Here is a 24,149-nt window from a genome sequence, read left to right as displayed (position 1 = left end):
ACCATTTCCCCCAGAATTCCTTGCCCCTAGTCCTTTCTATAAAAAGGTTTCTGTGGACCCACTTCCAAGATATGTCCACATATTAGCTCTTTGTGTGATTCTCTAAGTGGATGTTCAAAAGTCCAAATACAACCAGAAAAGAATGCACCCTGATGGGATCTGCATACAGATAATTATCAATTCCAGCCAAGGCAAAAATGTCACTGTGTCAGAGAATTCTGTCAGAATGTTGTAATGAAGGGAGGCATGGAGTTGTGAATTTAACTTCAGGCCATCGTTTTCTTCATAAGCTCTCTCAGCTGAAGTGCCCACGAAGAGCATCTTCAAATAAAGTGACACTCCCGGTAATTATTTTCAAGACTTCAAAGTCAAGGTTAGCTCAACTTTTATCTTTCAGGGAGAGAGAGAAAGAACCATCTTCCTAAACGTCACTGATTACACAGCTCCACAAAATTGATTTTTATAATTCATGGCAGGAGGCCCAAGATTAGAATTTTAACTGACACAGAGCTTTATAGAAGCGGGTTAACTTAAAATTGGCATTTATATGGAAAGGTTAGTGCAGGGAAATTAGGAAATTACTTAGGTCTCGAATTTCTCTTTCAAGCTTAATGGTACAGACTGTTTTGTTGACTTCCTCAAAGGCAGAATGTCATAGTGGATAAACTGCTAAATTTGGAATTAGCAAGAGCCAGATTCAAGTTCTACTTCCAGATACTAGTTGTGTGGCCCTGGGCAATTCATTTAATCATTCAGATAATAATGCTTCTAGTACTTATCTCATGCAGCTGTCGTGAGGCTCCATCTTAACAGCATTAATAATAGACATAAAAGTCAGTTATTTCTTTCCTTTCTCTGACTTAGAATACCCTTTTGTACTTCTCTTACATACTAATTAAGCTTAATTCTGCATTATAACTATCCATATTTTCACATGGTGATTTAAGGTTTACAAATCACCTTATAATTTCTGCAAGGATATTATAGAAGATTTGGGGGACATATACCCTTATATCCTTTAAAGTTGAGGACTATGTTTTAATTAAATTCTCTATCTTCTCTAATACATACCTAGCAAATGATTTACAGTAGCCCTTACAGATAATCTTATCTAACCTTCTGATTTTATTTTATTTTGTTGATGGAGATTTTATTGGTGGAGAAATTGAAGTCTAAGGAGTTACAATGTTTAATCCAAAGCCACACAGAGCCAAGATGTGAGCCCAGGTCCTCTGACCTCCAAATCAAATATTCTTTCCATTAAACGGTGCTCTCTTACAATAGGAAGTGCTTAAAAACAGTAAGTGAATAGGCAAACATCTACCTGAACAAAGACAGGAATGGAAATTTACAGCCACTTATGGCAGCTAGATGTCTGCTTTGGAATGACAAAGACCTGAGTTCAAATTCAGATTCAAACATTTACTATCTGTGTGAATTCTCAGCCTCAAATGAAATAATACATGTAAAGTCTTAGCTATGTGACCCTCAGTAAGTCACATAACCCCCACTGCCTAGCACTTACCACTCATCTGATTTGGAGCCAATACTAGTATGGATTCTAAGACAAAAGGTAAGGGTTTAAAAATAATGATAATAATAACAATAATACATGCAAAGTGCTTTACCAACCTTAAAGCACCATATAAATGCTAGTTGTCATCATGGCATTTATTACTATACTGCCCTTATAGTTCAGTTGATGTGTTGGACTAGATAACATTTGAAATTCTTTTTCAAATTGGGGGTTTTGTGACTTTAAAAGTGTACTAGATTTAAAATGTTTCATGTTTCTTCGAGTTTGATTATTGCCAAGATCACATAGCAATGAATGTCAAAGCTTGGATTTGAAACCAGGTCTTCTGAAATCCAGGGCAGCGATCTTTCCACTTGTCATTCAGTCATATCCAACTCTCTGTGACCCCATTTGAGGTTTTCCTGAAAAAAAATACTGGTGGGGTTTGCCATTTCCTTTGCCTGTTCATTTTACAGATGAAAAACTGAGGCAAACAGGGTTAAACGACTTGTCTCAGGGTCACAAAGCTAGTGTCTCCAGCTGGATTTGAACTCAGGATAATAAGTCTTCCAGACACCAGGCCCCACACTCAATCCATGGCTCCACCAGGCTGCCTATCTTTCCACTAGAGAACATTATATCTTAGAATAATTTGCCCATCACTAGAGGATCTCTCCCCAGGCTCTCCTGCCAAGCCTTCAACTTTTTTACTCCTTTATATTTTTTCAATTAACAAGTATTTATTTTCTCTCCACTCCCAATTAAAATTAAAAACCTTGCAACAAATATATGTAATTAAACAAAACAAATTCCCATGTTGTCCATGTCCAAAAAATGTGTCTTGCTCTGTATCCTTAATTTGTGCTGTCTATTGGGAAGGTAGCAGCACAGATTATCATCATCCTGTGGAAACACCATTGGTCATTGTACTTGTCAGAGTTCTTAAAACACAGCCTGGTTAACCACCTGTCAAAGGCTGTTAGTGGAAGAATTCTTGTTCAACTAAGGGTTGGACTAGATGCCCTTTAAGGTTTCCTGTTCCAAGACTTCTGACTTATTCAGTTATAAAGCAAGGGCAAAACCAGAATTCAAATCTACTCAGTAATTAATACCCAATAGCTTCTTATTACAGAATGTATTCATACACTCCAGGAGAAAACAGATATGGTGTGAATTTAAAGTTATTAGCTTGTGGTCTAAAGGCAAATCACTTTATTGGGCCCCATGTTCTTGCTTTGACACCTCCAAATCTCATATAATCCTATAGGTGCTATTCTGCATTACTTTCATAATGTTATCCTATTTTTTTTAACTCTTACCTTCCATCTTAGAATCAATATTGAGCCTTGATTCCAGGGCAGAAGAGTGGCATGGGGTAGGCAATTATAGTTGTGACTTGCCCAGGGTCACACAGGTAGTATCTGAGGCCAAATTTGAACCCAGGACATTTTCCATCTCTCAATCTACTGAGCCACTTAGCTACCTCCTGTTGTCCCATTCTAAAGACAAGGTTCATCCACCCCAAGATCCCAGCTTAGTATCCACTGTATGTGCTGAAGAGTTCACAATAGAATATGTGTCTAAATTCTGGCTCTACCACTTGCTGTCTGGGTGACCTTGGACAAGTTACCTTCTCTGGACCTCTATTTCCTCATCTGTAAAATGAAAGAGTTGGACTTAATGACTTCTAAAGGTCCCTTTATAGCTCTTAATCTGTGCTATGGTCCTCTGATCTAAGATGATCCACAACCCACACAACTGAGTAACACTGTCAGTCCATCAGTGGATTCATGTTTCCAGATGTTCTAGCATCATTAGAGTTAGAACTCCAAGGGACATCAGAGAGCCTCTTATTATAGAAGGAGCAAAAGTTCCAGAGACATGACAGCCTGTCCAAAGCAGTCCCAGGACCCAAATCCAAGTCCTCTGACTCTGTCTATTTTTGACTATCCTACATTGCCCATAAACTTAAGGAATTATATAGAGCTACCTGGTATAGGGTTTAAGACTTAATGATTCCCATTATCAGCAAGCAGCCAACTCTACCCTATAAAAATAAATGACAAGTTATAAAAATAAAATATTTAGATGGAAAAACTGTTCAATATAGGTTCAAAACTGTTCAGATACTTTTGATAGATGTAATCAAAAGTATCTTCAGGGGACAGCTGGGTAGCTCAGTGAATTGAGAGTCAGGCCTAGAGACAGGAGGTCCTTGGTTCAAATCTGGCCCCAGACACTTCCCAGCTGTGTGACCCTTGGCAAGTCACTTAACCCCCATTGCCTAGCCCTTACCACTCTTCTGCCTTGGAAGCAATACACAGTATTGATTCCAAGATGGAAGGTAAGGGTTTAAAAAAAAAAAGTATCTTCAGTGATGAAATGAAGCTCAATTATGAACTTCCCTTAGGGCCAGGCGCAAGGTTGCTAAAGAGACTCTTATTATAAAAATAAATTATTTATTGAAATATATAAGGATAAAAAAGGATTTCTAATTCTAAGGGATTCTAAATCCACCCAAATAAACTCCCTGGTTCTGCAAGGAACCACTTCTCCTGTGTTTCACAAGCTACACTACTCCTCCCTGATCTGACTAACCCAAATTTATGCTATCTAAATAAAAACTACCACTATTATCTTTAAAATTCTTAACTTCACCTTCAAATTATAAAATAGCAAAGGCTAGCTGGTTGAATCTCAACAAGAATCAAGTTAGGACTCTGAGTCTGTAGAGTCCAAACCAAAGACCAGGTTTTTGTTTGGTCTTCTCAGAGTTAAATCAATCTATAAAAACTGTAATAGTCAATAGTGTTTTCCCAAGCTGGAAAAGGAAAACACTGAGCTCCTTCAGGTCTTTCCCCTCAGACAAAGAGAGAGAGAGGCAAAGATGTTACCTCCTCTAGCCCTGAGAGAGTCTGTGTGTGTGTGTGTGTGTGTGTCTGCCAACTGCCAGATAGAGTAATTGACACAGAAAAATGGTTATAACTGTCAACATCTGAAATTAACATTCTCTCCCAGCTCTGCTTCAAACTCCACTTCTTTCTCAAGCCAGCACTCTACTTTTTATCCCTAAACTAGTAAAACAATACTTATTTTCTAATATCATCCTTACAACCCCCAAAGCCTTTCTGGAGTTAACCTCAGGAGGTTTCTAGACACTTCAGTGGCTGACACATTCTGGAACCCTCCAAGACTACAGATGCACATTTACATATGCAATGGTCCATATGTAATATTCATAACAAGATACAGAAAACAGGAACCCCTGTCAAGCATCAACTCTTATGAACTTTCCATAATCCATTAGAATAGAATGCGCCAATTTTCAAATTAACCATAGATTTTAAAACCAATAAACCTGCATGAACAATAGAAAAGGCTTTAAAGTTGAAAATCACCCTAAAAAGAGAGAATGCAAAGATTTTAAGGGTGCTCACAACTCAGAATGTTAAAATACAGAAATATGATCCAGGAAAGGATCCTGGAATACATAAAAAGTGGTAAGAGTAGGGGGTGGGGTGGGGGAAACTCATCTCTCCTCTATTCAGTTCTGACTAGAGCATTTAGGAAGAAAGAAGGCAGTAAAATCATGTAACTGCATTGAAGAAAGCAGTAGTTTTCTGCAGTTAACATTTTTCATGCAAAACTGATTTATCGTCCTTAAAAGGAAGAGCATCCTCCAATGGTGCTCAGGTCTATCACAAAGTTTCTAATACAGAAGGTATGACATTACCTTAGGAGGTGCAATAAGATCAATACCTATCATTTAGGTTAGGCAATTTTTTTTCTTTCTTAAAGGACTTAATTAACTCGAGGTACCTTCAGGCCCTTGACACAGCTTCCTGGTGACCTTAGTACAAAAAGCTAGTAAATAAGAAGTCACTACTAGTTTCTCCCTCAGGCTTCTGAAGGACCAACATGGTTACCACAGTTAATAAAAGATGCATATTTACATATGCCAAATATGTATTATTAACTGCCAAATGGTCTATGAAGGTCTCATTTTGTTTCAGGTTCAAACCTGGACCTTCCTGACCTGACTACCAGAGAGAGTGCTGAGGAGTGGAGTAAAGAAATTCGTGAGCGAGGAAGGTACAAGATCTGACTAGACTGGAATAGTTGGAAAAATTTAAGGATGCACAGATCTCATGCTCAATTTCTCCTTTGAATGCTTTCTCTTCTTGGTAAGCCAAGAAGCAACAGCTGGAGGCAACATGCTCCTTTCAGTTCTTCTCCAGTAGCCACAGCTGGACCCAACTGGGCCCAAGACAGATATCAATTTGTAATGAAATTCCATCACATTTTCAGGAGTGCTTGTGAGTCTCTGTTTATTACTGTTAAGAATTATATTCAGAATTTAGAGAAATCATAATGATGGATTTACATTTTTACACAAAGCTAGAAATTTCTCTGAAAGTCCATATTTTGGACTTGCAAATCCAAATTATGGACCTCTCTTCCCCTCACAAAATTAATGGTATTCAGCCAACCAAACATCTTTCCTTAGAGATCTCAAGTTACTAAATAGGGGACCACTGTGCCCCCTAATACCCAACTCTGACAAGTGCCCTTTAAATATCTAATGGAGAATAAGAGCAGAGAATTTGGAAGCCTGGAGTACCCTTTTCCCAGAACATATTGGGAAGTGTTTGTTTCAAGACATTTGCTAGACATTGAACATGGAGTTATAGGACCCAAGTCTGAATTATCAATTCTATACTCAAACTTCAAACAAAGCACAGGAAAAGCAACCTTTACATTTGAGTTGAGGAGAAGGAAGAACTTTTTAACATTTATAGCTCTGTCACAATGAAATAGGCTTGACTCAATGGATATGTTCCAGTGGAGGAGAGGGGGGTATGAGTCACTCTTTCTTCCCTCAGGCTTCTGACCAGAAGACCAGTATGGTGAACACAGAGGCTACATCCTAGAATGATGCTACAGAAAGAGTTCTGACACTGGGATGAAATTGTATTAGATGACTTCTGACAATCCTTTCAGCTCTGCCATTCTATGTTTTATGCTCTAATTGTCTACAATCTAAGGATTCCTTCCAACTGTAATATTCTATGTGCAATTTTCTAACAGTCTGGGTTCTAAAGTCCCTTTCAGCTATAGCTTTATTTGTTCTAAGATCTACTCTAGCATTAGCATTCTATGACTCCTCTGGGCAGATTAAGACCAGACTCTGGGGATCCTCTTCTTTGGCCATGGGGTGAGAAAAGGACACAAGGATTTCCCATCATCTTGCACTGCTAAAAATCCTATTCTTGGGCTTGGACTAAAGACACAAGCACCTGGTGCTAGAGTGGATTCATCAGAGTAAAAAAATTTTGACTCATGATAATCTGTAGTTATGATTAAATACCTTTTTTAGGTTTTGAAGGAGCATAACATTAAATTTTAAAAGAAAATAATATACTCGCCCAATTAGTTTTCTGAAATCTCATTAAAAAATTTAGCCTGACTAAGTCGGACTTCTGACCTGAATTTTAATTATCTTTACGCTGGCTGGAGATCTTTTTTTCCTTGATATTTGCAATGCATCATTAATCTTAAGGCAACTGTTTCTCTGATTTTAAAATGCATATTTCATCAGAATGACATTTACTGTAAACTAATTTCACCTTCAAAGACATATGACATTTTATAGAGGGGGAAATCCTTAACAGATTACAAAGTCTTATCTTTGTAAATGGGTTTGTGTGGACAAAAAAACTCCCACTATTTTCTTCTCAAATCAACTGTACAAACATCAGTTGCCACATCTTTGGGCTTTGTGGTTTGCAAAGCACTTTCCTTTTAACAGCATAATAGGGTACCTCCTCCAGGAATTAACATCCTCATTTTACAGATGTAGAAACTGAGGCTCAGAAAGCTAAAGGAATTCCCCCATGGTCATATGACTAGTAAATGTCATAGTAGGGACTTGGAACAATTTCTTCTGGTTCAATCCAACATCCATGCTTTTTGCACTATATGAAGCTGCCTCTTGATTTGTCAAAAATAAAATTCAATTCTGACCAACTAATTTCCCTGAGTATCTCATGAAGGAGCATGTTGTAGTGAAAAGAATACTCCCAAATTCAAATGACAAACTACTTACCCACAGCATCAATATGGGTGTCATCTTCCCTAATTCATCAATACTCTATGTAATGTTCTAAGTCTGGCACTACCCATTACTAGTTGATTGACCTCAAGCATGTTAATGTGAAGGGACTCAGTTTCCTCATCTGCAAAATGAGGTAGCTAAACTAGTTGACTTCTAATGTTATTTGTTCTAAGATACCTCCTGGTTCTAACAAGTTATGTTCTATGATCCCTTCTAGTTCTAACATTCTATGACTTCAAGATGCCTCATTTTTTGCTTTGTTTTTTAAACAGTGAGGCTTTACATAAATCAGAAAACAAACATTTGATGATCTTCCTCTCCCATTCCTACCCTACATTGCCCCCAGGAAAAAAAATGCCCTGCTCTCAGAACTCATTACTAAACTCTGGACAGATGCTGGCAGGCCTGGAGAAATTTTCACCCAATAATAGCCACATGGAGAAGCACAGCAGCTCAGAATCTGGGTAACAGGCGAACACAGAGTAATAGTTACTAATTACACTTAACTATGGCATTACCGATTTTAACATGTGCTACAAGATGCCACAAATGTATCTGTGGCAGCAGAACACTTCCTCATCTTGTTCATGAAATAATTACAGGGGCTCTCTCCTGCCAAATGAGGCAGTAATTAACCCTAATTGCTCAAAATGCAACTGGCTAATTCTAGGAGATTAATCAAGGGGATTCAATTATTATTGAATGACTTAATATGACAAATTGGTACATTACCGGAGGAGGCACCATTTGCAGAGAATGCAGGAAAATCACCAGAGTAGTCAGTGAACAGGAGATTGCCCAAGAGGTGTCCAAGAGAGTTACACCTTTCTTGAGTTCCAGTTACCTAGCTTACTCTTTGAAAATAAGCCTCCTTTCCCACCTTCCATCAGCAAGAAGTGGGAAGGCTGAGAATGGAAAAAATAAAGGGATGATGGAAAGGACCTTGAATTAGAAATCAGGAGACTAAGGTAACCATTTCATATCTGCCACTAACCAAATAAGTGGCCTGTCTCTGGATCTATTTTTCACTCTGTAAAATGAGATGGATGGATTATTTGATACCTTTGGTTTCTCCAAGCTCCAGCATGTTTTAAGGTCCCTTGTAGCCCTAATATTCTATGTTCTGTGTTCTAATACTTTGTATGGTAAACTTCCTTCTAGGGCTAGCATTCTATATTCGAAGATGACTTTCACCTCTAACATTCTATAAGCAAAATTCCATGATCCTTTCTACTGCTAGTCTCTGCTCTCAGATTCTATCCAGCTCTAACATTTGATTTCCTAAGAAATATGTTCTAATGGCTTTAAGAAACCTTCTTATTATTAAGACCTTAAAGCTGGTCTCTGCTAGGAAAAACAGTCAATGATTATATTATTTTTCAGTCATTTAGTTGATCAAATCAATATTTCAATTCAATAATCATTAAGCACCTATATGCATTTACTCTTCTAGGTAGTAGTTTTTAATACTGATTTACTTTTTTTAAACTATATCTTCCATCATAGTGGAAATACATACTGTGTATTGATTCCAAGGCAGAAGAGTGGTAAGGGCTAGGCAATGGGATTAATTGACTTGCCCAGGGTCACACATCTAGGAAATGTCTGAGGTCAGATTTGAACCCAGGACCTCCCATCTCTAGGCCTGGCTCTCAATCCACTGAGCTACCCAGCTGCCCCCTACTAATTTACTTATAAGTAAAATATTTCATGTACTTAGAATAAACATGTATTCATAAAGAGGGGAAAATACTTATAACTGGAAGAATGTAGAAAGGGTTTCACAAAGGAAGTAACCTCTGAATTACTTGAAAACTTACCATCTTCTATAGGGTCCATAGGTCTATCTAGTGAGAATCTTCATGGAATTACAAAAAACCTACAACTGTTCTAGCTCCAAGAAGAAATAAACACTGTTCTATGCACCTAAATTCTAAGATGTGCTCTCTCAACTTAATAGCTAGGAGGAGAGAGTTAGGGGTCCAGGGGTCAGGGAATGGAGAAGAAACCAAACCAACAAAAACTAAGCCTCAAAAAAACTCAAAAAAGTACTAATACTAATTAAGGGAAATTCATATCCATGACAGGAGAACCTATAAAAATCTGTTCTATAATGGAAATTCTTCTATTTCTAGCTCAGGATAGGTTTCACTACAAGAGCTAGCTATCTTGAGCTAGACTTTGAAAAATGGTCAAGCTTTTGACACAATCCTAAGGTGAACCTTGACATGAACCACGGGTAGTTCACTGTAAAGAAAAAGAACTCGAGAATAATGCCTTAGTACCACAGTAGGTGCTCAATAAATATTTATCCTTTCCTACATTGAATCTTCCCAAATAAGATCAGGTCCTCCATTCTATGCTCTGATCCATTCTCTACCATTCCCTTTCCCCCACCCACCCACCCTCACTTCCACTAAGTCAGAAATAAACCTTCCTTGGTCAGACCCTATATGACACTGAAGCATCATCATGGTATAATGAAAGAAAACCAGATTGGGAATTGGCTGATATGGTTTGGAATATTGACTAGAATTGGTTATCTGACTGTGAACAAGTCTTGAAGTCTCAGCTTATAAATTTGTAAAATGGAGATAACAGTATTTGCATTATCTCCAAGCATTCTTGTGAGAAAATGAGCTTTATAAATATGAGATTTTTTGCACTTCATGTACTGTTTTGTAGTATATTATTTGCATATCTTATATCCTGTCTAGACTGTAAACTCCACAGAGATAAGAAATATGTCATTCCATCATTCACTTGAGAATTGTGGTCCTCACTTTGTACTAGAACTATGATCTGCCAGTTAATTTGTTATGCTGTTCCCCTTGACCACCATATACAAAGACTGGAAGCCCTTTGAAGGCAAGGGCAATTCTGTTTTATCTCTGTATCTGTAATGCCTACAGAATAGTTAATAAATGTTGAAATGGACAAGGGGTGACATTGTAAGTTGGGATTCTATAAGAAAGGCAAATTGCATCAGATCATTTAAGGACATTTTAGGGGTTTTTCAAAAAGTTGGGAGACATCATGGTATAGTGAAAAGTGATCTAGATTTGGAATCAAAGGACCTGGGTTTAAGTCCTGCATTTGCTGCTTGCTGAATTTCCTTAAATGTGTTATTTTCTAGGTTTTAGTTTCTTCCTCTATGAATGACAGAGGTGGTCTCCCTCCTTCAAGGATCTCCCACCCAGACCATCCTCCACTCAACTGCCAAGTTGGCTCCCTAGGATCAAATAAAAACCTTGTGTTTGGCATTTTAAACCCTTCTTAATATGGCCCTTTCCTACCTTTCCAGACTTCTTACATGTCATTGTCTCACATCAGCTGTGATCCAGTGACTCTGGCCTCCTTGTTGTTCTTCGTATGTAGCCCTCCATCATCCACCATGTCCCCTGCCTGGGACATTCTCCCTCTTCATCTCCATCTCCTGGATTCCTTTGGGTTTTATCTAAAGCCTTAAACTTTTGCAAGAAGCATTTCCTTGTCCTCTTTAATCTCAATGCCTTCTCTCTGAGATTACAGTCAATTTATTCTTAATATATCTTGTCTTATATTTTGTCTCCCATTAGAGTGTGAGCTCTTTAGAAGCAGAGACTATCTTACTGTTCTTTGTAACCCCCTTTGCACAGAGAAAGCATTTAATAAATGCTTTTGTTGTCTTATTATTAAATGGTCTCAGAGACCATTCTATTTCTTTTTTTTTTAATCCTTGCTTTCTGTCTCAGAATATATACTAAAGTATCAGGTCCAAGGCAGACAAGAGGTAAGGGCTAGGCAGTTGGGGTTAATTGATTTGCCCAGGGTTACACAGCTAGGAAGTGTCTGAGGCCAAAGTATGTCCTCCAGATTCCAGGCCTGGTTCTCTATCCACTGAGCCATTTAGCTGCCCCTGACTGTCCTCTTTCTAAATCTTATATATATGGATTGGAGGATGAAGCATACAGATTAAAGAAATATTGCCAACTCAGCACATACTTCCATTGGAAGAAAAGAGAAGTCGGAAGCATTTTGGGTTAGAAATGAAAAGGCAAAAACCACAAATGTGTCTCCAAATTTCATGGCAACATCCCACCCCCCAATACTTTTCAATTTCCATTAATTCATTTTATTATCAACACAAAAGTCCTGTGTTGTAATAAATCTAGGGCAAATGTTGTCTCCACTTCTCTGGGGGAGAAAGAGTGGAATATAAGGGTCAGCAAGTTCAACAGCTAGCTAGTAAGTAGCCAAGTCACAAGTCTTATCCTCTCTCTATAATCTCTCATTGAATTTATCACTAAGCAGATGGTTCACAACCATAAATTCAATCCTAATCTTTCCCCTGAATTCTCATCTCACACTGACTCTATCACCTTCTGCACATCTCCTGGATAAGCCCACCAGGACCTCAACTTCAGCAAGTCCAAAACAAAACTATCTTCACCATCCTCCCCACCTTGCTTCCTAATACCTGCTCTTCCTCCAAACTTTCCTATGCCTCATCACCAGCTTCCTAGTCAACCAAGTTTATAAACTTATAGTCATCCTTGACTTTTCCCTCTCTATCATTCCACATACCCAATCAGTTGCTAAGTCGTGTAGCTTTAATTAAATCTCTTAAACCTGTGTCCGTCTCTCTCTATATAACACCACCTCCCTCATTCAGACCCTTACCTGCTTTCACCAGACCTACTTGAGCTCATAGCTCCCAGTCTTTCTAATTTCCAATCTATCTTCTACACAGCTGTCAAAATAATCTTCCTATGGCTATCACTGGGTCATTTCTCTAATGAAAACATGAAAATAGCTCCTCATTGTCTTTAGGACAAAATACAAAGGAACTTATAGTCTCCAAATTCTGTCCCCAACCTGCCTTTTCCAATCTTATTTTATAATATTTCACAAATCCTACATTATAGCCAAATTGGACTACTCAAACTTGCCATCCAATCTCTCACCCCATTACCCATTTGCAATGACAGTATCCTAATACCCTCCTTCATCCCCCACCTCTCAAAATCCTTGGTTTCTTTCAGACTCCAATGTCACTCCTTTAGTGAAGCCCTCCTGGATGTTAGCACATTCTCCCTCCTCAAATAATATTGTATTATATCTATTTATATATACATTGTATCATTCCAGTGAGCTCCTTGGGGGTAGATGAATAATTTTGATTTATGTTTATGCCTACCACTTATATGTCCATAATAGGCACTTGATAGATATGAATTGAATTGAATTCTGTTTCATTAGAAAACATGGTAAACTCTGTAAAAGATCATCTTACCCTGTGGTCTATGTGACAGTTTGGGGATGTGGGGCAGGAAATGAAGTAGTTAACATAGGCCTTTTGAAGAGACATTAAAAGTCACCTCATATACCCTCTTGGATGAAGAAACTTGACTCTAATATATCTGACCAGTTTCTGATGGAAGACACCTATTAATGAAAAATGTAGTATTCCCCGAGCAACCCATTCCACTAATTGTTAGTAAGTTTTCCCTTATATTGTGCTGAAATCTGCTTCTCTACAATATCCTGATTGCTCCTAGTTTTGCTTTCTGAGGTCAAGAAAAAGAAAAAGGGTAATCCCTCATCCTTATGTCAGATCTTCAAATACTAGAAGGCAGATATCATGTACCTACTAAGTTTTCTAATGGCCAAATATCACTAATTCTGTCAACAAATTCTTAAAAGGCAATCATCACTCAACTCACAATTCTTGTCTATGAAGCACTATAGATCCAGAGGGTAGGGCCCTGGAGAGCAAATACTGCTTTCTGTTCACTGAAAAGGAAGTGGTTCCTGAAGAAAAGAGGCAATGTGGCTTAGTGTAAATATGGTCACAATGTGGTTTGGGAAAATATCCTTAAAAAGGAAGTCTCCATTCCTCCACGGATCCTCCCAGAAAAGGCCATTATACTTACTTGGGAATCAGGCTGATACTCTGTTCCTGGCATATGGCATCGGCTGCTGGTCTGATCCCCAAGGTGATGAGCATGGTTGTGTTGTCCTTCCATGGTATCATGCCAATCTGTACAAAATGGTGGGCTAGTGAGTGAGAGAGAATGAGAGTGAGAGAGAGAGAGAGAGAGAGAGAGAGAGAGAGAGAGAGAGAGAGAGAGAGAGAGAGAGAGAGAGAGAGAGAGAGAGAGAGAGAGGGAGGGAGGGAGAGAAAGAGAGAGAGAAGATAAATAAAGCCCTAGGGGCTTAGCAGTAGACTTAAGTTCCTTTTTAAAATTAATATTATTTTCATTAAAGAACCACTTATTTTCTTTCCCTCTTCCCTTACCCATTCCTTTAAAAAAAGACTTGTAACAAATAGGCAAAATCAAACCCATTAATTGGGAAATGATTGAACAAATTATGGGATATGACTATGATGGAATATTATTATACTGTTGGAAATAATAAAAGGAGAGATATTTAGAGAAACTTGAGAAGACCTGTAACTGATACAAGATGAAATTACTACACGAACAATTTATAACAACAATATAAAAACAAACAACTTGGAAAGACTTAAAATCTCTGAGTAATGCAATGATCAACCTCCAGGAAACAGCTAAATCTAACCATTCACCTACATAGGTTCAACATTGGATCCTTCCCTCTCTCCCATGTCTAGTCAGTTGTAATATATTATCTTTTACATATTAATATCTATCTCCTCCCTATAGTCACCAGCTTAGGGTAGACCCTACATAATTACTTCTTCAAACAATCTATTGTAACTTTCTCCCTGCTTCCAAGCTATACTTCTCTAATCTATCCTGAACAGGCTACAGCAGCAATTTCCTGCACAGGTCTAATCCTGCCCCTCCCTTGCTTAAAGACTTTCAATTGTTCCTTACTGCCCACAGAAAGTTGATGCTGGAAGGGACCTACCCTTACTATGTGTCAGACACTGTGGCTAGTATTGTGAGTACAGAACCAAGAATAAAGTAGTCTACACACTTGAGGAGCTTACATTCTACTTGTAGGAAACATCATGTACATAAATAAGTACCCAAAATTAATACCAAGTAATTTGGGGGTTTGTTGAGGAGAACTAACAACTAGGAGAAATCAGAAAGGCCCACCTGTAACAGGCAGCACTTGAAATAAGACTTCAAGGGAAGTCTTATCTTCGAGGGAGTTCCAAAGATCAGAGAAGAGGGAGCTGATAAGAAAGAACATTTATAGGGGGCAGCTGGGTAGCTCAGTGGATTGAGAGCCAGGTTTAGAGGTCCTGGGTTCAAATGTGACCTCAGACATTTCCCAGCTGTGTGACCCTGGGCAAGTCACTTAATCCCCATTGCCTTATCACTTAACCACTCTTCTGCCTTGGAACCAATAAACAGCATTGATTCCAAGATGGAAGGTATGGGTTTTTTTTTTTTTAAAGAACATTTATAGGCATGGAGGTCAGTCTTCTACAAAGAATGTGGAGGGTTATAGGGGAACAGCACATCACTCACATGAGAGAAAATAAAGTAAAATTGGTTTGGAAAGATAGGCTGAATCTTAAATGCCAAAATATAGATGATTAGAGCTGGAAGGACCATATGATATTCTTTCCACCTAACCCTATGATTTTGTGGATTGAGAAACTCAGTCCTAAAAATGGAAAGTGTGCCAAGAGTTACACAGCAAGTCAGTGGCAGAGTCCTGAGAATAACTCAGATCTCCTGACCCCTGACCTCAGGTTTTTCCCATAACTTCCCACTGCCACTTATATTTATTCCATTTATTTATCACCAGGAAAAAAAGCAATCACTTTGCTACTCACGTCCTTTATACCTCTTCTGGGGATTCTTATCCTGGGGCAGAATTCAGAAAGGGCACAGTCCTTACCCCACGCAGCCCCAAACTTGCTGCCTATTTACCCTCATGACAGTAAGACTGAGTCAGTTCTTGAATGGAATTCTGCCTGTATCTGAAAATCACTGGCAGTGTGAGTGCCACAGAGGGTAGGCACTGAAGCTCCAGTGTGAGGCTCTGGCACCATTATTGAGAGCAATCATGACGTTGGGACACCTCCACCACAGCCCACTCAGCATTCAAGGTTTAACCACAGGCTAACAAAGGCTTCTTTGGAAAAGACTGAATTCCTCTGCATGTCAGGGCATCAGGAGCTGTGCATTAAACTCCAGGAGGACAACACTACCACAAAGACTGCTTTTCTTATCACCCAAGCAGGGCCTCATAAAATTGGCCCAAAGTAAAATGGAACATGGTTCTAGTCCTCTCCAAAAATGGGGAAACACAAAGCTAAGCCAACCCAGGGGAGATGAGGAACAAAAAACTTTGTGTGGAATCCCAATCCTATCTTTGCCACTTGCTACTTGTATGACCTTGGGCATATCATTTAAGCTCTATGCATACACTACTTACTATACCTGTTATACAGTAAACACTTAATAAACGCTTCTTTTTAACTCACTCATTTATTTATTCATTCTCTGGGGCTTCCTCAGGTAAAATGAAAGGATTAGACTAACTGACTTATAAGATACTTTCCTACTCTAAATCTATAATACTATGATCTCTGGTTTCCTGTGTTTTAAAAGAGATTGCCTTCATTCTTGGGAATAAGACCCAGAAGGGAAGCTGGCTCTTCCCCTGATTTTCCACAAGTGACCCAGATATAAGCCTGACTCAGTGAAAAAACACCATCAGAGCTTAAGAGATCTTGAAACCCTAAATATCAAGGCTAGAAGGGTTTATCCAAGCTTAAAGATCATTTAATCACAGAATTAGAGCATCCAACCTCCTTATATTATAAAAGAAGAAACTGAGGCTCAGAGAGAGCCTCAGAGAAAAGGGTTTTTCCACTGTACCACACTGATTTCCATCACACCAACTTATCTTCCCTTCTGCCTTTCTTTCTCTACATGGAGACTGCCAGGAAAATATCATTAAATATCCATGAAATGCAAGCTATGTATGACAAAGTACAAGTTGAAAAAGTCAAGATCATAAATCTACAAGAGTTTAAATTCAGTCAGATGTCATCTGCTGAATACAATGAATCTTATTAATTTCTTTTAAAACATCTGGTCAACAGGAGAATCAACATATCTATTCATCAGTCAATAATTGTTTGTTGTTCAGTTGTTTTTTAGTCATGGCTGCCTTTTCATGACCCCACTTAAGGTATTCTTGGTAAACATGTTGGAATGGTTTGCCATTTCCTTTTGCAGCTCATTTTACAGATGAGGAAATTGAGGCAAATAGGGTGAAATGGCTTTCGTCTGGCCTGGAAGTATGCCACGTAGTTGCCCTCAATAATTATTAACATATACAATTTGTTTAATACATACCTCTTCCAAAATAGGTATATTGCAATTAAGCTCCTCATTAGCTCTCACCTAGACTATTATAACCAACTCATGTCTACTTGATCTCCCTTCAATCTATTCTTCAGAAGTTGCCAAAGTTACCTTCTTTATATTCAAATCTAAACAGGTATTCCCTTCTCCAAAACCTTTACCTACAGGATAAAATCCACTTCTTTAGCACTAGCTCCAATCTACTTCTCCAGACTTATCTTAGAGTGCATCTTTTTCAACACACCACACTCCAGACAGTTTACACTTCTTCCTCTGTGATTTAGCACAGATCTACACCCAGGACTTGAACACACTTCTCATCTCCATATATTGATATAAGAAGCAACATAATGTAGCTGAAAATGAAATAGATCTGGGATTAGAAAACTGGGTTCATATCACTGATCTTTTGGCTACTCTCTATGTGATTTGGATAGGTCACTTCTTCTCTTTGCACCCCAGTTTCCCCATGTGTAAAATAAGGAGGATGGACTAATATCCTAAAAAGTCCCTTTCAGTTTAAAATTCTATGATCCTGCTTGCAAGTGCATTCTCTGCCTTGAAGTTTTCCTGATTGCCTCAACTAGGAAAATATTCCTCCCTTTTTTTAAAACAACTCTTCTCTCTCTCTGTTTGACTCCTCCTTCACACTTAAATCATTTTCTTCCTGATCTCCTCCACTAAAGTTTCCTTCCAATGCCTTATTGTGATCCTTAGGTTTTTCAACTCAGTACAAGCTCTATCAAGTCTAGCCAAGATGAAGAGTCTACAAGTGTGAGCAAAGTGACCCAGATTATTGTTCAAGGACAAGCCTAGCTAAAGGCAAAGAGGTTTCTCACTAAGTTGTCTGCAAGGGTGCTGAATTTTTGGCCCACAGACACATTCAAAGACCACCTATTAAGATTTAGAAAAGTCAGTGATTTACATCAATGGGGAAAGCATCTATACTAATGTGATCATGTTGGTTTTCACTATTATATCCATTGTTTTGTATTTATTTAGCAGAAACTTAACAAATTGGTGAACTGAAATGAGAAACTAGGGCATGTCTAGAGATGAACAAAGAAAATTAAAGATATGAAAAGCTCTTTCAACAAGGAAAGGCTAAAAGGAGCTGGAAACATTATTCCAAGAAGCAAAGGCAAGTTAGTATTTTATTGTTGCCCAAGAGCTAAAAATAACAATCATTTCTCCAATATTTCAAGGTTTGCAAGTGAGATAAACATTTTTCAATAGTCAGAACACAGACCTTTTGCTGCTAGTAAACACACAATCATAAAGGAGACAATGTAGCCCAGATGCTCTATATCTAACTTCACTTTCATGCCAGTCAAGGTGAATTTGGGTGTGAGATAGGCTTTAGTTCTATAACCAAACAGCTTCTAAGGGGTTTTCTTGGGCAGTTTCCAAAATAGGTTTGGGGAACACAGGCTCATAATCAAGGATATAATATATCCTTGTTATAAGGAAATTCCTTATTCTAAGTCAGAAAGTTGTCTGAGACACAACTTCAAATTAGCACCAGACAAAAAGTGAAAAGCCTGGATACCCTTTACCTTAGACCCTGGGGTGTTCTGCAGACTTTTTTATTGACTGCTTTAGCTATGTCATTAGATCGGAGCAGAGAAGCCCAGCAGATGGTAGCAGAGAGCAGCTTGGTGACCACAAAACTAGTGGAGATGCCCAAGGAACAAAAGAAAGAATGGAGATTCAATATCCAGGAAAGAGCTACAAATATTAAAGCTATCTCACCTGGTGATATCTGCGAGCTTGGAGCATCACTGGTATGGATGACTTGAGCCATGTATGCTCTCTAAGCCTATACTTTCCATGAAAGTTTCTGGATCACACGTGTTCTTGTATGAATATTTTTCCCTGTTGGCCATGAGATAATCTGGGGAAGAATATACCCCATCCTTCCACCCATCCCCCACACATGGGTATGACAGAATATTTTCTTTCTATTTTTTTCCTAAGTATCTTTTGTTTTGAATGTGTCCTAGGCTGGTTGGTAAAAGTAAACATCTCACTCAATCACCAACTGGGGTCTGTGGTATTGGGCTCCAAAGCCCTGACCTCAAAATCATAGACCTAGAATTGGCAGGGTCTTCAGAAGTATCTAGTGCAGCCTCTGTATTTTATAACTGAGGCCCTGGAAGGCCAAGAGACTTGTCCAAGGTCACACAGGTAGTAAGCATATGAAGTGGGATTTGAATTTGGGCCCTGTGACTCCACAGTCAGCATTCTCCCATACCACACCACACTCCCAATGCTCCCTACCACAGCGCCTAGCTTCTCTGACACCACTAATTTTTCAAGAGCTGGTGCAATGGGGTGCACAGTCAGGGAAACCACTAGATTCCGGTGCTGGGTGGAACTGGTTAAAAAAAAAAAGGAAACTGAAAGAGTTGTTCTACAAGGCGCCTTGAGCAAAAGCATTGGAAGTTAGGATTTCAGTGTGACTGTTTTTTGCCAAGTCAGTTAACAATAAAACAGCTCTTGCCAGAAACACAGTCACAGGCCAATTATGTCAGGAATGTGGGAGCCTGTGCCTGAACAGCCTTCTTGCAAATGGCTAATCTCAAAGGCTAAATTCTCAAGAAGTCGATTCAATTCAATCAACATTTCTTAAGCACATTCTATGAGCAGGATCCTAGGCTCAGGTCTGGGAATACTAAGATGAAAAAACAACAACAATGTAGTTTCTGCCATTATGGAACTTACAATGTGGGGAAAAGGGGAGAAAAGGAAAGAGTTAAGAGTTTCCTGTAGTAGAAAGAACACAGAATTTGGAATCAAAGGATTTTAGCTAAAACCCTCTGTCACTAACTAGTCTTTGACCTTGACTAAGTCCACTTTATTTTTACAGATCCTTCCATATCTGTAAAATGAAGGCACTGAAACTTTCCCTGTAGAGTAACACTGAATATACCATCAGATACAGTCAGTGTTTTTACAGGCTACTTTTGCATAATTTTTCTTTGTTCAAAGGGAAGGTTCACTGGGCAGGGGTTGGAGATGGAGTGGTATATCCAGAGAAATAACTATGATATAAAAACAAAGGCATCAATAAAACTGCATTATAAAAAAGGCAAACAGAAGGAAATAATTCCCCTATAAGTCTCCTCTTATTATGTTAAGCCTTTAAAAAATAAGATTTAATAAAAAAAATGAGGGCACTAAACTAGATGATCTAAATTTAAGGTCCATTCAAATTTTAAATCCTATGATTTCATTCAGTCCATGCTTATTAGATACATATGCACAAGTAAACATGATACAAGGTGTTTTGTGACAAAAGCAAAGAAGAACTCCAAACCAGTTGCTCTAGGAATATCTGAGAAAGGCTAGATGAAAAACAATAGATTAGAGGCCTGTGTTCAAATCTTCTGCCTTCTGTATGACTTTAGCCTAAGTCTCTAAATTATGGGGTGGGGCTGAATAACTTCTAAGGTCCCCTCCAGCTCTAAAAGATCTTATAGAAAATGTTCCAGTGTGTCTAGGATACAGTTTGTGAAGTGGCATAGTCTTAGATGAAACTGGAAAGGTAGGTTGTGGATAGTGAAGAGTCTTGACTATCAAGCTAAGGAATCTCTTTTTTTTTGTGTTTAGTTCCTTAAAGTATACTCAAGTCTCAAGGAGGATCCAAATATAAGATATTCTAAGCATTTCCAAATACTCTTAGAAGCCCTTTCAATCACTCTTCTCTTTCCCCACCTTCTTCAACACCACCACCACCTTTTCCTCCAAAAATAAAAAATACATTTCTTAGAAGGTGATAGGGAATGAAGTGGAGGTGTGAAGGGAGAAGAAACACATCAAAAAAAATTCTCTTGGTCAAGTATAATTTATCTATTAGGCTTTTGCTTAGCTGTCAAAGAAATATGATAGTGATATCTAATTTACAATAGGTTAGATCAGTTAACTCATTAAAACTGGTCAAACATTTTGATTACTGCTTTTTTTGCTAGAGGAGTTTCACTCAACAGACAAAGTCATAGAATGTTCTAGTTGGGATGGACCTTAGAACAAAGAAAGTCCAAACACACACTATACAATATTAATATTAGAAGGAAATTTGGAATACAATGTTAGAACTAGAGAAGTGAGGGCCCTAGAATACAAAAAGTAAGAACATGGAATATTGGAATTATATTTATCCTTCTTTATTCTGAAGATGTCAGTCCTTTCCTTTTTAATAGTGTGGTAACACTAGCACATTTGTAAACTATCAAGAACAACAGAAGTGGAAGTTGGTCTCATTACTATGATGCTAGATACACTAGAGAATCATGGTGCAGTGGAAAGAACACTGAATCTGGAGTCAGAGGATCTAAGTCTGAATCCTACTCTACTACTTATTTATATCTATATGGCTCTGGGTAAATCACTTAAACTCTCTGAACCTCAGTTTCCCTTCTATAAAATGAAAGATTTAGATTTCTAAAGCAAAAATTATTCTCATTATCATTCTGTCCTTAAAGGCTATGTATGATGTGGGTTCAGAAGTAGAGTCCTTCTTCCTCCTCTCACTCAGTCTCTGGGGATGCCAGTGTGACATCTTAATCACTTGACAGGAAACAGCAAGATCTCAGACCTAATACGAAGGCAGCCTGGTCAAACCAGACAGTAAACTTGGAACTGATTACATCAGATTTCCCCCAACTATTCTGCTGTGAGCTGTCAGTTCCACAGAAAGTCATAGCAGAGAAAGGACTGGTCTGACAAATGTTTCATTGACATCAGATGTATAGGTTTTGGAGTCCAAGGATATGTAGACCATAAGTAGCAGAAATGGGATTCAAACCCAGATCCAAACCCTGGGGTGCTCTTTTCACAATCTAAAGAATGAATTTTTGCCTACAATCTGGCCCAGGAAATAATTACTAAATCCATGCCTAAAACAAAAACAATACAGCCCAACATATGTTCACATGACCACTTAAAACCATCCAGGTAGATTTTTAGTTGGTCAGCATTTAAGCACCCACCATATGCCAAGCACTGTATTATATACTAGGTATTAGAGAAAAAACACAACAGATCCTGTTATCATAGACTTCAATAAAGAGACAACAGGGTCTAGTGAAAGGGAATAACAGACTTGAAGTCAGGAAACTGAGGCTTAAGTCCCAGCTCCCACACTTACTAGCTGTGTGACCTTAAATAAGTCTCTTTCTTTATTCAGGTCTTTTTATCTACAGAAGGAAGACAATGGACTGGATGAGCTCTAAGATTCCTTGTAGTTCTAACAGTATATTAGAACAATAGTCTGAATGTGAGCAAATCACTTTATCTTCCTTGGGCCTTGTCTTTTCTATAATATTTAAGTAATATCATCAATCTTCCTCTAAATTATAGGATTCTTAAGAGTTATTTACAAAAAATCAAGTGCTCTAGGATCAGGGAGTGTAGAACAAGACTTGAGACTATATAAGTGTTTGGTGCCCTCTAATATTCTATGTTCTATGATTATGTGTCTTGGAATCACTCTCACTTATTAAAAAAAAAAAACACAATCCGGATCCCTTTTTGAAACCTCCTTCTCCTCATAATAAAATATTGGCACAGAAAAAAAAAAGACATTTCCCTTCCCCCTGATCCCCAACAATGGTTTTACCATTAAAGGTGACAACAGGAAATATGAGAAATTATATCAGAAGGAGTTCTCCCTGTTTCCTTGCAAAAGCCCATAACCAGTTCCATCCTCTCTGGAAAGGAGCCAAATCATTAATGTCCTATGAGACTGTAACAAAGGCAGGTCATGGTTGCATAGATCCAAGGAGGAAGAATAGGTTCCTTTTAAGCAGTGGTATAGAAAGAGGGCTAGCAAAGAGAAGAACTAAGGTTTCAATGGAGGAAAGAGGAAAGCAAAACAGGTGTTTTGAGTAAGGGGATAAGAAACAACATTTAGGCTTTGTGCATTAGCGTTAACACCAAAATCTGGCTGGCTCAAATTGTTTAAAAGTAAGCCAAAAGGGAGTGGTAAGATATATAGTAGGAGGAGCACTGGACTAGGAGTTGGAAAACTTGGATGCTAGTCCTAGCTCTAACACTGCGTAACCTCCAGGTAGTCCTATCATCTCTTTGATCCTCCATCTTCTCTATAAAATAAGGGGGTGAAATTGCAAAGACAAATACTCTTAAAAGATGAAGAACTCTTATTAATGAAATTGTTAACATAAATTGTTCCAGAGGACCAATAATAAACTGTGCTATTCACCTCCTGGCAGAGAGAAGCAGATATAATTTTTGACAATGCCAGTGTGAGACATTCTATTGCTTAACAATGTGCATTTGTTACAAGGTTCACTCCCACCCCATTAATGAAAGAGGTTAGAAGGAATGAAAACTATTACTAATTAACAAAATAAAATTAAGATAGGGATTTAATTCACTAGATGATCTTTGAGGTTCTTTCCAAGTTCTAACATTCAGTCATCCCCTGAACACTTCATAGGTATGGACAGATCATAATTGGATTGGTTGAGATCACTCAGGAACTGCTAGTCTTTCCACCTAGCACCTCATCCCCCTAAATTCCTCCATGGGGAAAACACACTAGTATTATCAGAAATAACGGAACTGGTGAGACATCAACATGAAGTTATCTCAAGTACATTAGTAATCCAGGACAGAAAGAAGAGAACAAAGACAGGGCAGAAACACTAAAACTACTAGAAGCCAGTCTGCCTTTGGAAACCCTATATTCCTCTGATAGACGTTCCCTACATAGACCTAAATATAAAAACTCGTATACAAAGCAACCCTGGGAAAAACATGACTTGAAAAAAGAAACAGGGAAAGAAGAAAAGAGGGAAACAACAAGAGAGTAGGGGGCTGAAAAGAAAGACAGGGAAGAAGAGGAGAGAAGATAGGAAACAGAAAAAAGGAAAGAGAATGAAGGAGGGAAGAGAAGTAGATAGAAAAATAGTTCCCTGAAGCTTGAAGCTATAGGTTATATTCCCTTTTTTGGAATATATACCCCTCTTTGGAACCAGTGGTCAGATTCCTTGAAATATAAAGTATATCACAAAGTCATAGGATGGAAAAAGTAAATTATACAACTACGCAAGACTGGGCCCAGAGTCAAAGACACAATCTCTGTGGGATCTGGAGCCAAATGCAATCATTTCCCTTCTGGAGGCAGGGCTAATGCCTGCCTGCCCTCTTATCCTAGAGTGCAGTATAGCTTTACCATCCACCTACCAATGAA

General features: G+C 38.4%; 1 protein-coding gene across 2 annotated transcripts in view; it reads right to left on the bottom strand.

The window, feature by feature from the left end:
* The window catches only part of NEK6 (NIMA related kinase 6), a 127,336-nt gene that overhangs the window by 69,194 nt on the left and 33,993 nt on the right, over positions 1-24,149 (bottom strand). The window contains exon 2 of one of the 2 annotated variants that reach the window (XM_001371594.4): positions 13,547-13,653. In XM_001371594.4, coding sequence (XP_001371631.1) covers positions 13,547-13,639 — 93 coding nt within the window. In that variant the 5' untranslated portion in view covers positions 13,640-13,653. Of the gene's footprint in view, positions 1-13,546; positions 13,671-24,149 lie in introns of both variants that reach the window. The other variant, XM_007474633.3, reaches the window with a different exon arrangement.

Source organism: Monodelphis domestica, chromosome 1 (assembly GCF_027887165.1).
Source record: "Monodelphis domestica isolate mMonDom1 chromosome 1, mMonDom1.pri, whole genome shotgun sequence".
NCBI classification, from domain to species: domain Eukaryota; kingdom Metazoa; phylum Chordata; class Mammalia; order Didelphimorphia; family Didelphidae; genus Monodelphis; species Monodelphis domestica.
Note: the sequence above shows the minus strand (reverse complement) of the source record. Positions and strands in the feature narration are given on the sequence as shown.